Below are 18,785 nucleotides of genomic sequence, written 5' to 3'. Positions count from 1 at the left end.
GAGGTAATTATATATATTCTTTTTCATCTTTATGTTGACGTAGGTGGTAAGCCCAACTATCAGTTCTCCAGTTTGCCAAGAGCAGTTAATTGAAGCTGGAAAGCTTGTCGACCGCTCGGTGGAAAGCTGCGTCCAGGCCTGCCTTTCAGCCACAGAAGATGGCGAACTTCTCAAGCAGGTTAGTTTGGTTTTGTTTAGATTAACATTGCGCTAAACCTTTAGCTGCCTGGTGGAATAATAAACAATGAATCTCTTGTGTTAAAGGTGAGTGCAGCAGCCAGCGTGGTTAGCCAGGCTTTAGGAGATCTCCTGCAACACGTTCGTCAGTACACCTCAAGGGGAGAACCGATTGGGCGCTATGACCAGGCAACGGACACCATTATGACTGTCACTGAGAGTATTTTCAGCTCAATGGGAGATGCTGGTGAGTCCAATTGAGGAGAATTTTCTAGTACTTTAAAATCTGAAATATGCTGTGCATTCAGTGCATGTACAGTGCCACTCTTCCTCACTTGAAGTCAGGAAGGGTGGTAATGTATGAGGACGACAGGAGTGACAGACAAGTGCTGTATATGAGTGTGGTGTAGGGCATGTATGAGGAGGCAGTGAGACAGTGATGAGGTATGTGCTAGACGTGACAGATGGGTCCAAGGTGGTGGTGAGATTACATCAGGGATCAGCTCTGAGCCCCTTCTTGTTTGTGATGGTGATGAGCAGGTTGACAGATGAGGGCAGGCAGGAGTCTCCATGGACTCTGATGCTCACAGGTGACATTGTGCTCTGTAGTAAGAGTAGGAAGCAGGTGCAAGTATGCTCTAGATAGAAGAGGAATTAAAGTCTGTAAGAGCCAGTGTGTGAAAGAGAGGCAAGTGGACAGGTGAAGAAGCAAGTTAAATACCTGGGGTCAGTCATCCTAAGCAATGGACAGTGTGAGCGTCATGGGTGATTTGTGACAGGTGAAGGTTTACAAGGTGGTAGTGAGACCTGCTATGATGGTTTGGAGACAGTGACACTGATTTAAACAAAAAAAAAAAGGAGGCAGATTTGTGGATGCTGAGATTGTTGTTGCGATTGACCAGGATGGACAGGGTTAGAAACGGGGACATCAGAGAGACGGTGCAGGTTTAGCGGTTTGAAGACATGAGACAGTTTGGACATGTGCAGATACAATGGACAAAGGATATTGAAGATGGAGCTGTTGGGCACGAGGAAAAGAGAAAGACCACAAAGAAAATTCATGACTGATGTGACAAAAGAGGATGGAGGCAGATGAACTGGTGGGGCGACCAGATCATCTTCAACTCTGGGTCAAGTGCTCATTTAGAAAACTCAGCATGCTAATATGCTAAAACGGAGACAGTTATAAAGTAAACATGTTATGTGTCTTTGTCTTGCTGATGACCTGTTTCCATCATCCAAATTTAGAAGTATTATGAAAGTAATTGCTGATAATCTGGAGAAGGGGGAAAAATGAACACGAATAAATGAAACAATGACTAAAACACATTCATTGGCTTGTAGGCAAAGCTCACAGCTACTAGCTGATAAGTGCCATCTAAGCTGTCCAAGTGAAATCAAGTGTCAGCGTTGACTTATCAACACTTTTAATCCACGAGAGCTGAATCGGCCTGAAGCATACTCCAAAAAACCAGCCATAAGTATATAAATAGTTACCACAGCCTACTCTAGAGCTAAAAATGTGAAACTCAACCTGTTATTCTAAGAAGTTTGAGTTTAAATAGACAAATACATTAAAACAGTGCCAGTAGGTGCATTTTTCTTTAAAAAAAAACTGGCTTACCACATCTCTAAGGCTTGCAGTCCCTGAGTAGATGCTTTTGTGTATCTGTGCCTCTTCCTGTCTTCTCCTCTGACAGACTGATGTGATGCTGGATTTGAATGGACTCCTGTCAGGCGTTGTGAGTCCACAGAGAAAAGCTGACAGTGATTTTAACAAGCCTGACAGTAGAGAAAGACCAATAGATGGATATAGATGCACTGAGAATGTCAGGGCCTAGAGGTCAGCTCTGACAAAGTGATTGGCCTGACAGTAGAAATTGCTGTTTATTCTTCTGAGAGCTAAATAAAAGAAGAACGACAGAAAACGCCGCCTTTGAACTGGTTGTCAAAGACGGTATGTTATGTTATGTCACACCCAGTATAAAAAAGATAAAGTGTGAAGAGCATTAAAAGAGTCGCTCTGTCAGTAGTGTCAGGTTGAAGGATCACCTTAGACATTCACATGAATTACAGAGGCTTATCGTAAAGTAGCTTTTGTGTCTTTAGCTTGTGTGTCTTTGGCACATAGATTATGAACAATAATTTCTTTCATCATTTTTTATTTTTTTTAATATTTTAGTCTAGGGCTGTTCGATATAACGATATATATCGGATGACGATATAAAAATGTCTATCGTCAAAAGCTCTTTTGACGATAGACAAAAGAGCTTGACAAGCTCTTTTGACTACGATGACCTGGATGACTGAGAACCTTCACAGACATAAAAACGTCTATCGTTTCATTTTACGCTATCGTTTGTTTCGTGGTGTCGCAAAAATAAACGGTTTACGGCAATATTTTTTCATTATTTTGATGGTCACTGTAGTGGCTATATTAATTTCTTAAAGTTCTCTCTTTCTCTTACATTTAATATAACCACACTACAGACAGACAAGCGTTTGTTTTTATGCGTTGTGGTTAGCAACAACGACGGTAAAACCACCGCGTGTCCGCTTGTTCCACATGAACCTTTCTCAATAAAGCTCAAGATCCTGTTGAGACTTTTCAAAATAAACTGAATCACGTGAAAGATGAAGAGTGTTTACGGATGAGAAGCAAAAAAGAGCCGTCAGGTGCTAAAAAATAAACCTTAGACTCAAACGTTAGAACAGGCTTTCCCCCGCAGCACGCCGTGTAATAAATACTCACAAAGAAAACGGCGGCCGTTACAACTTATGTCTAAAAATGTATCGTTTCATGCATCGGTTAAAACACTCGACTCCAGGTACATGACGCCCAGCTGGAAACACTTCCTGCAAGTCGAGCTGCCGGAGATTCACAGAATTTACAGAAAATTTTACATTTTTGTGATTTATATCGTTATCGGACGATAGATGTCTTAATATCGGGATATGAGATTATAGTCATATCGCACAGCCCTATTTTAGTCTGTATTCTTAGACTTAGTCTAGGAAAGTTTGAAATGTGCTAGTAATATTTACATTCACTTGTTTCTTTGTGTGTCACAAGGGAGATATAAAGTCCTCCAGATCTTGTTAGGAATACAACTCTTCACCCACACAGAGTGAAACATGTTTGTATATTTTCTTTCTCTCCCACCAGGCTCTCTTTTAAAGGGCCCTTGTTACACCTCAGTCATATTTATTACTTCAGACCGTGGTAATACAAGTGAATGCACAATAAGGAAGCTTAAAAATTCTGTATCTTACCTTATACTTTCTTGGGTTTAAAATTTCCATCAAAAAAAGGTCTTTTGATCAATGTTACATCTGTTGGGCTTTTTTCTTTCCACTTTGACACCAGAGGGATTTTATCTGATTCTTTTGAACGTTTCCCTGAGCTCACCTGAAAACATGTGTACCTGCAAGCAGGATTTCTAATATCACATGTTGTTTAAAAGCTGATGTTCACTCATCGCAGTGCTTATACCTCATATGCATCTCTTTTAATAATGTAGTTGGAGTCGTGCTTGTATTAGTGAAACTTGAATCTTTGTAAAGATTTCTGCCTTTTAGTTAATTGAGCTTTTTTGTGGCAAAACCACAGAAACAAAAAGATTGCTCAAAGCAGGGTAAATTTTATATGAGCTTAAATGTCTGAAGGGGATCTTTTATGTTGTCTTACTGATAGAAAATTAAAATATTTCAAATTAAAAATCAATACTGTCTTGTTAAAATGTTGATCTCCTCCGCTAGGGTTTGCCAGCATGGGAACATTATTGCATCATTATCACTAATCAGTACAAAAGAAAGCAGTTGTTGAAAAGGGTTTGACTAATATTGCAAGTGGTTAAAGAAATTTTAAATGCTGTTATCCAAACTGTTCATTATTCAGTAAACTTGGAAGCATTTGCAGTAAAGAGATCTAAAAGTACCCAGTACAGGTTTCTTAAAAACAAGCAACCACCCGGTCTTTTTTTGAAACCTCTAACCATTTAGAGTGGAAGGGACTCGATTCTGTCCCAGCTGACATTGGGAGAGGCTGTGTACACCCTGGATAGATCCTTAGTCCATCACTGAGCTCCTGAAATTGAACAAAATTCCTAAGCCAGTATTATTTTTTTTTGTGTTATTTTATTCCTCCTAAGCCAGAATTTCATACTTTGTTGAACCATTTTTGCTTTTTTGCTTTTGCTAGTGTATGGTTGTACATCTTGGTGTTTAAATACCTCTTGTTCATAATTTGTAGGGTTATACATCACATTAGTGGGAAACATTCACTGACATAATTTTAATCCATTCACTGAGAAAACCACTCCACGAGGAGGGGTTAAAGGAGCCTGTTATTAGTATGACTTCTACATTTACCCATGTCTCTGTTTCCCCTCATCTCTCCTCTTTAATCCATCGCTGCGTTTCTCAGGAGAGATGGTGCGTCAGGCTCGAGTCTTGGCTCAGGCCACCTCCGATTTGGTGAATGCCATGAGGTCCGATGCAGAAGCCGAGGTCGACGTCGACAATTCTAAGAAGTTGCTGGCAGCTGCTAAATTGTTGGCTGATGCCACAGCAAGGATGGTGGAGGCAGCAAAGGTAAGAATCATATTTATTAAATGGTGAATGGACTTTTTTTTTTAGTCGACTTGAGCAATCAAAACACTTTATCCTACACACATCACTTTTTTTTGCATCTAAGTGCTTTCCATCTAATAATCACTCTGCGATCAAGGGATCAGTGGCAACTCAGGGTTCATCATCTTGCCCCTTTAGTATGCAGAGTGGAGCAGCCAGGTATCGAACCAGCAACCTTCCAATTCTCCTTAGGCTAACATTTCAAAAACATGCCCGTTTATCTTTTTTGGAATTTGGCTTTGATACCTATTCTGTCCCCAAAAAGACTGAACTGAGCTAAAGATTTCATTTTAATCTCAGTAATGGCATTTTTAAGATTGTGTAAAGATCCAGTGGGCTTGGCTTTGCTTCTCTGGTATGTATAAAATGACCTTTATAGTGACAGCAGAGGGGAAAGAAGCAGAACCAGAGACCCCAAGAGGGAGGTAGGTGTGTGTGTTCACACAAAGGGGAGAGAGGTTATTCTGCTTGGTCTTGTTGGCACGGTTCTAATTCTTTAATAAAAGATGACCTTAAAAACTTTTTCAATTTAAAAAGAAAAAAAACCCTCTTGATCCTTATTTCTAGGATGCTTTTCTCAAAGTCAACATCTACAGGGTCAGTCTTCTTGTTAAGCTGCATATTGAATTGTTGTTGGTTAATGTTGTGAAATAGCGTTGGTGGTTTAGTGACACTGCTCATTCTTTTGTACTTGTAGAGTTTGTGTGTTAGAGTTATTTTATTTTAAATACTTTGAAATTACACATTAAAAATCTAGGCCTCGTTTAGTTCATTTATAGACACTTGGAGTTGTGTGAATAGTGACTTTTATATTGCTAAAATTTCTAACATTCAGGCAGTTTTGGAGCTCACTGAGTAACAAATTATACTTTGAAATGAAATGAAGAAAATCCTGCTGCCTTAAACCTTCCTCTGGTAAACAGCAATAGTTGAGATTAGGAATTACTTTGAAGTACAGAAACAATAATCAACTAAAGTGTAAAATTCACAGAATTGGTCTGAAGCAATAGATTGTTTAGTTTTCTCTCATCTACTTATTACTTCATAACTTTTTTATGAAAGCAACATTAAAATTGCCTGGACATCAAAATTCATTCTCCCCAGACTTTTGAGGTCAGGCTTAGCTTTGCCTCTTATCTCATCGTCTTCTATCCAAATTATTTATCTGCTATCTTTCTACATCGGTCCCGTTATCTTTCAACAGAATCTCACGCTGATATTAATAACTCTCAACTCCCACCATGAAAATTAAATGATGCCCTCCAGCTGGTTGGTAGAGTCAGATGCCAGACTTATCACCATCACAGCTGTATGTTTATCTGTGTGAATGGAAGCTGAGACCTTAGCCAACCATTGCCTTGGTAACGGGTTTAGCATATTTAGCTTATTTCTTTTGCTCCAAATTGTAAAATCAATGCTGATGCTTGAGCACTGTTGACTTGCTGAAACGCGTGTGCCCTGCTGCTATTAAACAATCTCGGATTTTAAAGACTAGTTCCCCAGGATGAATTCTTTCTTGCAAAGTGTTGTTACACCCTGTGGAAAACATCACTTTCTAATAATTATGCAAATTGGCTGCTCTATTTAAATGGTGTCAGCAGTTGCCAACAGGCTGATGACAGCTGCAAACTGCACCGACTCGAAACCGGTTACTAACAACATTTTAACTCTGATTAATGCTCTTGGAGCACAAAATTAGTTTTGTTTTTGTCTGTGTGCTCGTGATATATTGGGTTGCAGTGACTTCTGCCAGTAGCATCAGTGAGGTTAAATATTTCTTTAATGACATGTGTTGTCATGCACACCTTCCTCTCTGTGTAGCTGCAGGTGATGCTCCCCATTAATTAACTTAATGGCAGAAGGCTGAGCTTTCTCTCCAACAGCAGGAGACTGGAAGGTGCGAGTACCCAGTAAACATGTACTGCTGTATGTATAAACAGGAAGATGGAAAAGCTTCTTGATATGAATAAACAACAGCTTCTGACATTTAGCCGTCTACAAAGAAATGATTGTTTGCATCAGGTTGAGCAGTGGGAAAGTCATTTTCAAAGATTTCTCTGGACTGGACGTTCTAAGATAATTTCTTCCTGCCTTGCCTATCTGTCATGTATATGCTTATCTGTGTGTGTGTTCTCAGGGAGCAGCAGCCTACCCAGAAAATGAAGACCAGCAGCAGAGACTGAGGGAGGCTGCAGAGGGGCTGCGGGTGGCCACTAATGCTGCTGCTCAGAATGCCATCAAGAAGAAACTGATCAACAGACTGGAGGTCAGCAGAGCAAAATTAGCAGTTGCACATCGACCCAAGTGAATAAGCTACCACAGACAGATGATATTTCTTCCTGAATTTAGCCTGGGAGGTGATATCGTGCTATCTCCAGCACCAATTCTAAATGTCACCGTCTCTAAAGTTGTATTAGTATTAGGATACTGTGTCACCGTCTACAAAGTTCAAATGAGGCACCAAAGATTAGGGAAGATGAGATTTTGATGTTTACTAAGCTGTTTTCACCATTTAAATGTCAGGTTTTAAATATTTGCTTCAGTTTGTTTATTTCTTTCTTTTTGCCTGAAATGGGAAAAGAAGTGCAATCGAAATGGATCGAAAGTTGCTCGTATGCCTTAAGGTTACTTGACTCACAACTCAATATCGCCTCAAATAATAATGTTGAGCTCGTTCAGAAGGATTTCTAAAATTCACCTGATTTTGTTTATTTAATTTCATTTTTTAAATGCACTTTCCTTGTACATAGTCTTTTTACATAACACCTTTTTTTTTAAATATAGGAAGAAAATGTATGAAAACACAAGTCCCACTCCTAATTATTAGTCTTTTATGCTGCATATTTAGCAGCATATTTACCATTTCAGCATCCAGAAGCAGAGGAGTGAAGAGAGTGTGACACCGTGACTGCGAAACCATATTCTACATGTGACGTTTGTGTGGGTCTTGTCATTATTCCTCAGAATGCTGCCAAGCAAGCTGCAGCTGCAGCCACACAGACAATCGCCGCTGCTCAAAACGCCGCCGCCTCCAACAAGAACACAGCTGCTCACCAGCAGCTGGTGCAGAGTTGTAAGGTGAGGGATGTTGCTAACAGCAGGGTGCCATTTATTTTTGGTGGTTTTGGCTTTTTTTTAATGTGAACTGCATTGAAACTTTGTGCTTCATACTATGTTTCTTTCATATTATGGTAATGTGTCTCCATGTTTGTGTGTGTAGGCAGTTGCAGATCACATCCCACAGCTTGTCCAGGGAGTCCGTGGCAGTCAGGCCAAACCTGAGGACCTGAGTGCACAGTTGGCCCTCATTATTGCCAGCCAGAACTTCTTACAGGTGCAGCCCTTTATGATCTTTTGGTTTGCCTGTTTTGCTGGTGTGGGGATTGTTAAAAGTTTATGTGCCCGCACTCGTACTGGGTAACTTCAGTCCTACATTGGAAACCAGGCTAAAAGTATAAATAGTGCTTCTGTCATGTGGGGACGTTAAAAATAGGCCGGTAACCTCTTTTTGGTGTTAGCGGGCGGTTACAGAAATGCTGGTGTGATGGTATTATGTGTTAAATACCTAGCTGGGGTTTCAGAGCCCCACATAATACCCTTTGAAGAAATATCACCAAGTCTGTGAACTACACAGTGCACTGGTTGCTTGATTCTCTAAGGGAAAGCGTTCCGTTGAGCCCTATACGATTTAAATAAATACAATTTTATTAAAATTTAAATTAATGTTTTTTGGGTTTTTTTTCCCCACATCTCTCTCTCTCTGCAGCCTGGCAGTAAGATGGTGACCTCTGCCAAGTCATCTGTTCCCACGGTGACTGATCAGGCTGCAGCCATGCAACTGGGTCAGTGTGCCAAGAACCTGGCCACCTGCCTGGCGGAGCTGAGGACGTCTGCACAGAAGGTAGAGCATAGACATGCACGGGAATTCTTGCATTCCCATGTGTGCATGTAGGAATTTATTCTTGCATGCATAGGATTCACAAAATGACTGGATTTTGGACATGCAGATCGCATGTGCAAGAAAATATTTTACCTTTGTGGTTCATATACAAATTTTAGACCTCATAGGAACAGACAAAAAGCTACATTTCTGTTCAAAGATCATTGCTTAAACCCAGTTACAGAAACAGCTGTAACTGACCATATACCATATACTTGCTTTTGTTTCTAGGCTCATGAAGCTTGTGGCCCCATGGAGATAGACTCTGCCCTTACAGCCATCCAGACCCTAAGAAGTGAGCTACAAGATGCCAAGATGACTGCTGTGAATGCCCAACTAAAACCACTTCCTGGAGAATCAGTAAGAAACATTGTAGCCCCATAAAACAGAGTCGGGACTCAGCTGCACTAGATTCAAGACATGCTCATGCTGCCAGTGCATGAGCATGTCAGAAGCGAGTTTGCAGGCTAATATTTTGTTTTCAGTTACTAAAATACAAAGCCTCTATCTTCTCTTCCACCCCCCCCCCCTTTCTCTAGCTGGAGAAGTGTGCTCAGGATCTGGGCAGCACCTCCAAGTCTGTGGGATCCTCTATGGCTCAGCTGCTCACCTGTGCTGCACAAGGAAATGAACACTACACAGGTTGGTACTGCTGACATCATTCTAGTAAAAAAACCCGTCAAACCGAGGCAAGAGGAAGAAATCTTTATCGTTTTAGGAAACCACATACAACCTTTCATCTATTGCCTCAAGAAGGCCTACTTCTTTATTATAAACCAACTAGACCGGCAGCTTGATGTCGCACCTTAATGAGCTGAATTTATGGTCACTAGTTGTCTTGACCTTTCTCAAGTTCATCCCTGTGCTATTTTCTCTTGCTTTGCTCTCCAGAATGTAGCACACACAAGGCTCGCTGGTGATTTCATTAGCTTTAACAGTATCCTCGGTTAGAGCACAGCCCAAAGAACCAGAGGAGAAATACACCCATCGCCTGGAACCCGTTTTTCCTTTTTCCTCCCCCTTGAGTAATCTTGTTATCTGAACCATAATATGGTTTCATTCCATTTGTTTTATCCTATCCAGCTAATTTGTTGTGGATGAGATGTCACATTTCTCATGAGACTCTCATTGTCGGTTCCTGTCTGTGAGGGGAAAGAGCCTCATGGCACCTTTGTTTTGTTGCTTGTTGCTTCACATTTCTCGAGACAGAAGAATTACTTTTTGTGCCTTTAACAAATGCCATTACAAATTTTTATGACTCGAAGATGACAGTGAACACTGTCTTGTCACAAAGTGTCATAGCTTTAATAACGCACTGTGATGCCTCTGTGTCAGTTACATTTGTACTCTCTCTTACCTCTGATCATCGTGCGTGTAGGAATAGCAGCCAGAGAGACAGCTCAGGCTCTAAAAACACTCGCCCAAGCAGCCCGTGGCGTTGCTGCTTCCACCACGGAGCCCAAGGGCGCGGCTGCCATGTTGGACTCGGCCCGTGACGTTATGGAGGGCTCTGCGCTTCTCATACATGAGGCTAAGCAGGCACTGATTTCCCCCGGAGACGCTGAGAGCCAGCAGAGACTGGCACAGGTGAGATGGTTCAGAATTGCTCGAGGTTATGGAGTCCAACACTGCAGATGGCAGGAAGGCTCGGTGCAGCCCTCGGCTTCCTTTCAGATTATGGCACCTGTGCCTTAAAAGTAAAGTCATCAAAATAAACTCCTGAACAATCATGAACTAAATGAAATACACTGTTAAAAGTAATATTTTTCCCCTGGGACTCACGGAGGAATTGAACAGGAAGTTTAATAATAGATCTTACTGAATATGTTGTGAATTTACATGATGTGACTTTTAAAGATGAAACCAGGTTCTGTTTTTGTTTAATATATTTATTAATCAGCCTTTCTTTCTTTTGGTTAATATGTTTAGTTGAATATTTACGTTTAGAAGGATATCTACGTCTGCTTGGTGATGCAGTCAAGTGAACACCTGTCAAATTTGGCAAGTAGCTCTATAATAAACCAGGTGGCAATTTATTGCAAAGTATTTTAATTATTTATACCTCGTTGCCCAGGTGTTTTCCACTCAAAATGAATAAATGATGTGGTATCAATGGAGAAAAATGAATATTAGAATAACCAAATAGTGTTATCTAAGACCTTTTGGAAATGTTTAGTAAAACAAATAAATTTTGGATGTGTGAGCCTCTCTGTTATCTTTGAACTGTTTCACTGAGATCTCATGTCATGTTGTTGTGTGCTTCAGGGGTCGCTATGTGATATTTATGATGGAAAAAAATTCTGTTATTTTCCATGAAGAAACATGACAGAATGAGACAGTTTCTTAAGACTCAGGTCTATGAAAATAAGTAATGGCTTAAATAAAATATACAAATAAAAGTAGTACAACAAATGAATGTAATAAAAAAAATTCTATAAACTAATCAACTATACAATAAATGACCCTTTAAAATAAAAATAATGGCCTGCTCCATAAGTCTATTAAAAAGTGCAGCAGTTTGAAGTGAAAAATATTTGTTTTCAGAGGCGTGACAGCTGAACAGTCTCACTACATCTGACAAAAACCTTTTCAGCCTTATGGACAACTGGCCCTTTTTGGGGATAATTGCTATGCTCATTAACGTTTTGAGTTTGGATTTCTAGATTAGCTTGTCCACCTGTGCCCACCCTCCTAACCCAGTTTGCTGTGTGTTTCAGGTGGCGAAGGCTGTGTCTCATTCCCTAAACAACTGCGTCAACTGTCTACCTGGCCAGAAGGATGTGGACATGGCTCTCAAGAGCATCGGAGAGGCCAGCAAGAAGCTACTGATTGAAACCGTGAGTCATCGGAGCTCTGCCGGCACAACATCGGCATCACAGATTGCTTTCCGTTCCCACGGCAGGAGGAAAAAAAGAAACAACCTCGAGAAATATGTGATTAATGACACGTACAAGTGAAGAGCAGGACTGACCTTTTAAATATAATTTCAAGCATTCTTTAGGGACCACTTTTAAATCATTCAGCAGCGTTGTTCATCTGACGGCAGTGCAAACCTGATTTCATTTAAGCATGCAAGTCAGGAAAGGGTCATGATTTACATTTCTATTGCTTTTTAGACATTTGTCAAGTTTCAAATTTAAGACTAAACATGTTTTGGTTTACAGACAGTTTTCAGTTTATAGGGTTAGCACTAAAGTGACATCATTATTGCTGATACACCTACTGTAAATGCATTGGGGAACTGTTAGATATTACTCTGACGCTTACAAATAATTGAATTTCTTTCATCTTGAATCATTCTTTTTTGTGCTGCCTTCAGATCCCACCCGCCTCCAAGTCATTCCAGGAGGCCCAGAGTGAGCTCAACCAAACAGCAGCTGAACTAAACCAGTCAGCGGGTGAGGTGGTCCACGCCTCCAGAGGCTCCAGCAGCCAGCTGGCTGTGGCCTCTGGAAAGTTCAGCCAAGACTTTGATGAGTTCCTGGATGCTGGCATCGAGATGGCTGGGCACACTCAGGTTGGTTTTGTATCTCAATTCCAACATCTGGTCATCAATATTAAGACAGTAGTAGCACGTATCACAACTCAGATATCCCAGTAAAGAGACAAAGACTTCAGACTCCTTTGAAATGTATTTTCACACGCTTGTGTGTGTGTGTGTCATTCTAGAAAAAGGACGACCAGGTGCAGGTGATTGGTAACCTGAAGAACATCTCCATGGCTTCTAGCAAACTGCTGTTGGCTGCTAAAAGTCTGTCTGTGGACCCAGCAGCAGCAAACGCCAAGAACCTGCTAGCTGCTGCAGCAAGGTACTACAACTGGCCCCTACACACACCCACAAACCATGATTTTTAATATTTACAGCACATTTGATTGGTAGTATCTCATGATAGATCTTAAGATCAAAGAGTCGATATAAGGCTCAAGATCCAGGGTTCGGTAATAAGACTAACAGCAAATAATTAGCTGTTCAAAGCTATGAACATAATAATTATATTTTATTGCTATTGGTTTAGATCTGTTTTTTTAAACTACCACTTTACTCATTCGGTAATGAGCATATGGTAAAAGCGTCTATCAAGGCAAGTGGGCTTTGTTATGATTTTCACATTATCAGCAAAATGCACTCAGACATCTGCTTGCTATGATAACATACTCATTAATGGGTTTAATGGGGCCAATTTCAGCTGCCAACCAAAACGGGTCATTTAAAAAATTAAAAGCAAACAAAAAGAGAGATGCAAACAAAATGTTGAGACGATCAGATAAGGGGATGAAATTGATAAGCTTGCACAAACAAAAAAGACGTAGGTATTTGCAAGGGTGAGTGTATAAGCTGTGTTATTAGCACACAGAAACAAGCAGGAATAATTCTCACATTTCAAAAGCGACGCGCACAGAATAAAAGCCTGTTTCCCTTACGCTCTCGTGGACTGGAGTGTGATGTTTGTTCCTCTTCTCTATGCCAGAGCTGTGACTGACAGCATCAACCAGCTGATCACTCTGTGCACACAGCAGGCTCCAGGGCAGAAGGAGTGTGACAATGCCCTGAGAGAGTTGGAGGTAAATAAAACTTTGTCTACCTTGCGATCAAGCATTCGCAATCATCAATGGTGTCAGCGAGTTTCAATACAAGCTGTGGATTATAAGACGCCTCTCTTTTCTGGCACTGACTAATGAGAATAAAGTGAAAATAAAAGCCTCTCAAACTTCTTTAAAACCTTTATTCATCTCCCAGGCTGTCAGAGGAATGCTTGACAACCCTAATGAACCGGTCAGTGACCTCTCCTACTTTGACTGTATCGAGAGTGTGATGGAGAACTCGAAGGTAGGCTTTTGACTAAAGCAGACAGACACAAAGCACACGGCACACTTCCAATTAGGCATCTTAAGCGTACCATTTCTTCTCTGCCGACTCTCTGTTCAGGTCCTGGGAGAGTCTATGGCTGGCATTTCTCAGAACTGCAAAACCGGGGATGTGTCTGCATTTGGAGACTGTGTGGGATCAGCGTCTAAAGCCCTGTGTGGCCTCACTGAAGCCGCAGGACAGGTACAGAGTGTTAGAGCAACGATTGTCACGCTCCCTGGGCAAATAAAGAAACAGCAGTCGGGGTGATTATGGGGAATGCTGTTTGATGAGTGTTATTTTTCCACAGGCTTCTTACTTGGTGGGTGTGTCAGACCCTAACAGTCAGGCGGGACACCAGGGTTTGGTGGATCCCATACAGTTTGCTAAAGCCAACCAAGCAATCCAGATGGCCTGTCAGAATCTTGTTGACCCAGAAAGCAGCCCCTCCCAGGTATATCCACTGTTCTGCTCATATACAACCAAAGCCAGTTAATTATATAAAAGTGTAATATACTGTGCCAACATAGCACTGTGGTTACGCTGTTCTGCAGAGATGTTATAGTATGATTCATTATCAGACCAGTGTGTTGGACTGATATGTGTTCAGAATAGTTTAATGTGCTGCAGCTCAGTCTTGTTTTGTTCCTGTGTCTGTCTTGTTATTTACTGCCTTTCTCTGGTGCTTGACTTGCATTAAGAGATTCCTATGTTGATGGTTCACGCTCACATAAACTAATCTGTAGACTTTTTTTGTTGTTTGTTTAAATAAACCCAACTTCTTGTGTTTAAGAGAAGTGCAGACCACCACAACAGTCAGAATTAAGACATTTCTAGAAAACAGAATTATTGAAGCAGACGGTTATCCGTTTGCTCAGAATTGCTTAATATTCTGTGCAGAAGCATCCAACTGTTTGGTAGCCAGATGCTTTCCCTGCAGATCTGGAAGTCTAATAGTAATATTTGCTCTATTATTGCCTTTATTTCCATCAACAACTGTCTGCGTTGAAGATTAACATCTTTTTGTCTAATTATGCAACTTCCTAAGCACTCTCACATAAGTCACATTTCAGCTCATCGGTCTATACCAGAGATTTTAATGAAGATCTTTTATTAGTAAATGATTTTTAGTTCAAAACAAAAATAATAAGACTGTACATTTGCTGTACATTTGGGCCTCTTATATCAAATCTAGTATTTCCAGTAGTCAGCTCTGATGTGATCTATCGCTACAGATACTGTCCTGAATTTATGTTGTAAGATTGCCCATGCCTGCAGTATCACTGACAATTTACCATTTTACTGTTTTACAGGTTCTATCAGCAGCCACCATCGTTGCTAAGCACACCTCGGCATTGTGCAATGCCTGTCGTCTCGCTTCTTCTAAGACAACCAATCCTGTTGCCAAGAGGCACTTTGTGCAGTCTGCCAAGGAGGTTGCCAACAGCACTGCCAACTTGGTCAAAACAATTAAGGTAGGTTTCTATCTTGTCAAAAGTTTGACTCTGTGACCTGATTGTCATTGTACGGCTATAAACTTAGCTTAGACATAACATTTCTGTCTTTTCCTTGTGTGATAACCTGGAGGAATCCCTGTTTTTATGTCATATGTCTATCTTTTTTAAAATATTTATTCTCAGCGCTTGCTTTTGATAACTTTAATACAGTCAGTTTTAATGCTATTTGTTTCATACACCCTTTTTTTAAATTCCATTCTCTCACTTTCCAGGCTTTAGATGGTGATTTCTCCGAGGAAAACAGGAACAGGTGTCGAGTCGCCACGGCTCCACTAATTGAAGCTGTTGAAAACTTGACAACATTTGCTTCCAACCCAGAGTTTGCCAGTGTGCCCGCTAAAATCAGCAGTGAGGTGTGGCTCTGTCAACATTAGTGCAGGACTGTTGCGCGTTTTTACAGTTTACTGGTTGAAGAAAAATTTGGAAAATTTTGCAAAATTTAGATTGAGTTTGTTTTTTCTCTAGGGCTCTGCAGCACAGGAGCCCATCCTCCAGTCGGCACGGTCTATGCTTGATAGCTCCACCCATCTGCTCAAAACCGCACGCTCATTGGTTATCAACCCAAAAGACCCGCCCACGTGGTCCGTCCTGGCCGGTCATTCTCGTACTGTCTCCGACTCCATCAAGAGTCTCATCACAGCCATCCGGTTAGTTAACAATGATTCAGTGAGACTTGCAAAAGACAAACTACAGCAGGAGTGTTTATGCAAAGGTTTAAGGAACACTCTGACATTTTGGGTGATAGGTACATTCACTTTGTTGCTGATGGTTAGGTGAGGAGATCAATACTGCTCATGTCTGTTAGATAAATATGAAGTTGGTGCCATCATCTGTTCAGATTTAGGCTTGAAAATGGGCAAACAGCTAGGGCAGCAGAATTTAAACAAAAACAAAATAATATCATGATTTGGCAGGGATTGTGAAACCCTTTCAACCCAGGAAGACTCCAAATCACCAGTTTAATAATTGATCGCACTTCAACACCACTGTAGTCTATTTCCGTGCAGTGATGAATCGTGCGTAACACAGTTTGTGCTCCCTTTTTATCTGCTTGTATTGCTGTATAAAGCACCTTGAGAGGGGGCAGCCAAAAGCTGTAACCTGGGGTTACGTACACTTGTGTTTTGTGCAGCTCACATTTTTAATCTCCTCTTTCACACAGTTTTGTACCTGACCTTGATCAGAACAAAACTGATGCCCATGAGAGGCTAATTCCCTGAGACCAAACACACTGAATGTTAAGGTTCTCATTCGTCTCAGAACATCTGCACATTAGCATTCATGCGTAGCCGGCTTAGCGTCGCTTTCAGTTCTGATGCCCTTATCGCCCGTCTTCCTTTTTAGACTGCAAATTCAGTACTGGGAGTGTAATAGAATTCAGTGATATATTTCAGGCCAAAGAATACACATAGCATCCTGCAACAGCCGGGCTCATAACTTTGTCAGCCTCATTAAGCACAGAGATGAGGTTTTATTTTAGTCTTACTTTTGGTGTGCCACCGTGCATGGAAATGGATGTTTAACGAACTTAATCTGCCCATGAGGCCGGAGCCACAGACAAATCAAAGGCTTCAAAGCTAATTTTGCTGCCTGGCTTGATCTCCCTATGCAGAGACGAGACCCTACAGGCCACAGTTTGGCAGATGTGACCTGAGCAGCAATGAGACGAGGAAGCCAGTAGAGAAAAGGGGAGGGAGGGGGGATAGAAATCCTGCAATGTGTCTGTGTTTTAATAATTCCAATGTTAACATTTCTTCTTCTGGTCTTTTCCTTTCTTCATTACTCATTTTTGTCTTTCTGGTTCCCTTTTTCTCCTCTCCTGTTTGCAGGGACAAGGCCCCAGGCCAGCGGGAGTGCGATTCGTCAATCGATAACATCAACAAATGTATCCGGGACATTGAGCAGGCCTCTCTGGCCGCTGTCAGCCAGAACTTACCCAGCAGAGACGACATCTCATTGGAGGTAAGCGGCCATCGGAAGATGGCTCCGAATCTTTGCAGACACAAACTTTGTCTGTGTTTTCATTTGTTTTTTTGTTACTTGCATATATATTAATCTGCTCTTTTTGCCTTTTCTTTTTTTCCCACTTCCACTTTTCCCACTTTTTTTTTTGTATGCTAAATCTGTCGGTTTTGAGTCTATTTTTAGTGGTATTAATTAGGTTTTCAGTCCTTGTCCTTCTCTCAGACCATTCAAGAGAGACTAGGGATTATTTCTTTCTTTTCCTTTTGTGTCTTTGAGTGTAACAAAATATTTGAATGGCAGTAGTTCTTCTTGCAGTAGTCCTTCAGCACAGTATGGACAGAGTGTGAGCCTTATGTTTAACACCCTGACACTGGCTTTAATGGGGAAGTTTTGGCACCTGCTAAATAATAAAAAGTTTAAGCTCGCATATTAAAAGTCAGAGTAGCTCAGGGCAGTTATCCTTCTGTTATGTTTCCTGCTTTTTAGCAGGTCCCAGCTGCCTTCTTTGAATGCACCTCTGTCTCCCATAAAAAGCAACACAAAAACCAATTTCTTTTTATTTCCTCTCTTCAGGCACTACAAGAGCAACTGACGTCCACCGTGCAGGAAATTGGCCACTTAATTGACCCCGTTTCCACTGCTGCCAGGGGCGAAGCTTCCCAACTAGGACACAAGGTATATAGGGCAGTGCCTTAATTATTATTATACTGCAACTGTGGAGCAACAAAGTTGTCTTTGTCAGCAGCAGGATTCAGTGGCAGGAGTGTTGCCAATATGTTTAGGTTAGCCGTGCGCTGTTATAATTATCTCAGCATTATCTATCATTAAATAATAGTGATTTTTGAAAAAAAAAGTTGATGCATTGTTCAAGCAGCAGGGTTAGTTTGACTTTTATATGAGTAAACTTTCACCTCCCACTAGAATGCTCTGTGTCACTGTCCATCTTTGCAAACTTATCAGCATTTCTTCACGTGTTGTAAAGAAGATTTATTACTGCAACATATTCCTTTTTATTCTGTCTGCACACCAAACAGTCTGCTTAATGGCCTGAAATTGTGCCCAGTAAGTGAAATGTATAAAAGGTTTAACACTTATATGACCGTACCATTTTGAAATAATTTGAGAAGCTGCTCATTTTCTGAAACCGTGCTTCTTCACGTGTGAATGTGACACTTAGCACTTCAGCCTACATATCGCTGACTCGTGCTGTTTCTCTGGACTCATTAAAAACTTTTCTTTTACCTCAGGTGACTCAGTTGGCTGGCTACTTTGAGCCACTGATCAAGGCCTCCGTGGGTGTGGCGTCCAAGCTGAAGGACCACCAGCAGCAGATGACTTTCCTGGACCAAACAAAGACTCTGGCTGAGTCGGCTCTGCAAATGCTCTATGGTGCCAAAGAGGGTGGAGGAAACCCAAAGGCACGACCATTTTATGCTTTATGCACCTTGTTTAAAGTGCTCCTTCGCTTCCTTTACACATATTGGAAAATGATCTCCATCATTAAGTTTTCCAGTGCATCAACAAGTATAATTAACTGTATTTATTGCACATTTATGATACACAATGATGTGTCAAAAGGGTGGAGCAAAGGGTGTCACCATTTAGGCCTTTTTAACTCCTCCCAAACAACGGGAGCAAAAGAGTATCACACATGCGTGACGAGGGAGAGACGGGCCTGTGTGCCACCACAGTTTTAATCAGTTGATCA

The 18,785-nt window shown here is 41.1% G+C and overlaps 1 protein-coding gene across 4 annotated transcripts in view; it reads left to right on the top strand.

The window, feature by feature from the left end:
* The window catches only part of tln2a (talin 2a), a 99,667-nt gene that overhangs the window by 62,882 nt on the left and 18,000 nt on the right, over window positions 1–18,785 (top strand). For all 4 annotated transcript variants that reach the window (XM_040010985.1, XM_040010982.1, XM_040010983.1 and 1 more), the window contains exons 20-42: window positions 44–178; window positions 265–424; window positions 4,604–4,770; window positions 6,947–7,075; window positions 7,774–7,887; window positions 8,030–8,143; window positions 8,576–8,710; window positions 8,981–9,109; window positions 9,289–9,391; window positions 10,128–10,336; window positions 11,467–11,586; window positions 12,069–12,266; window positions 12,419–12,558; window positions 13,219–13,312; window positions 13,488–13,577; window positions 13,677–13,799; window positions 13,906–14,049; window positions 14,909–15,070; window positions 15,325–15,465; window positions 15,578–15,759; window positions 16,942–17,074; window positions 17,651–17,752; window positions 18,325–18,495. In XM_040010985.1, coding sequence (XP_039866919.1) covers window positions 44–178; window positions 265–424; window positions 4,604–4,770; window positions 6,947–7,075; window positions 7,774–7,887; window positions 8,030–8,143; window positions 8,576–8,710; window positions 8,981–9,109; window positions 9,289–9,391; window positions 10,128–10,336; window positions 11,467–11,586; window positions 12,069–12,266; window positions 12,419–12,558; window positions 13,219–13,312; window positions 13,488–13,577; window positions 13,677–13,799; window positions 13,906–14,049; window positions 14,909–15,070; window positions 15,325–15,465; window positions 15,578–15,759; window positions 16,942–17,074; window positions 17,651–17,752; window positions 18,325–18,495 — 3,195 coding nt within the window. The remainder of the gene's footprint in view (window positions 1–43; window positions 179–264; window positions 425–4,603; window positions 4,771–6,946; window positions 7,076–7,773; window positions 7,888–8,029; window positions 8,144–8,575; window positions 8,711–8,980; window positions 9,110–9,288; window positions 9,392–10,127; window positions 10,337–11,466; window positions 11,587–12,068; window positions 12,267–12,418; window positions 12,559–13,218; window positions 13,313–13,487; window positions 13,578–13,676; window positions 13,800–13,905; window positions 14,050–14,908; window positions 15,071–15,324; window positions 15,466–15,577; window positions 15,760–16,941; window positions 17,075–17,650; window positions 17,753–18,324; window positions 18,496–18,785) is intronic.

Source organism: Simochromis diagramma, unplaced genomic scaffold (assembly GCF_900408965.1).
Source record: "Simochromis diagramma unplaced genomic scaffold, fSimDia1.1 OVJJ01000603.1, whole genome shotgun sequence".
NCBI lineage: Eukaryota > Metazoa > Chordata > Actinopteri > Cichliformes > Cichlidae > Simochromis > Simochromis diagramma.
This window is presented reverse-complemented; position numbering and strand designations above follow the sequence as displayed.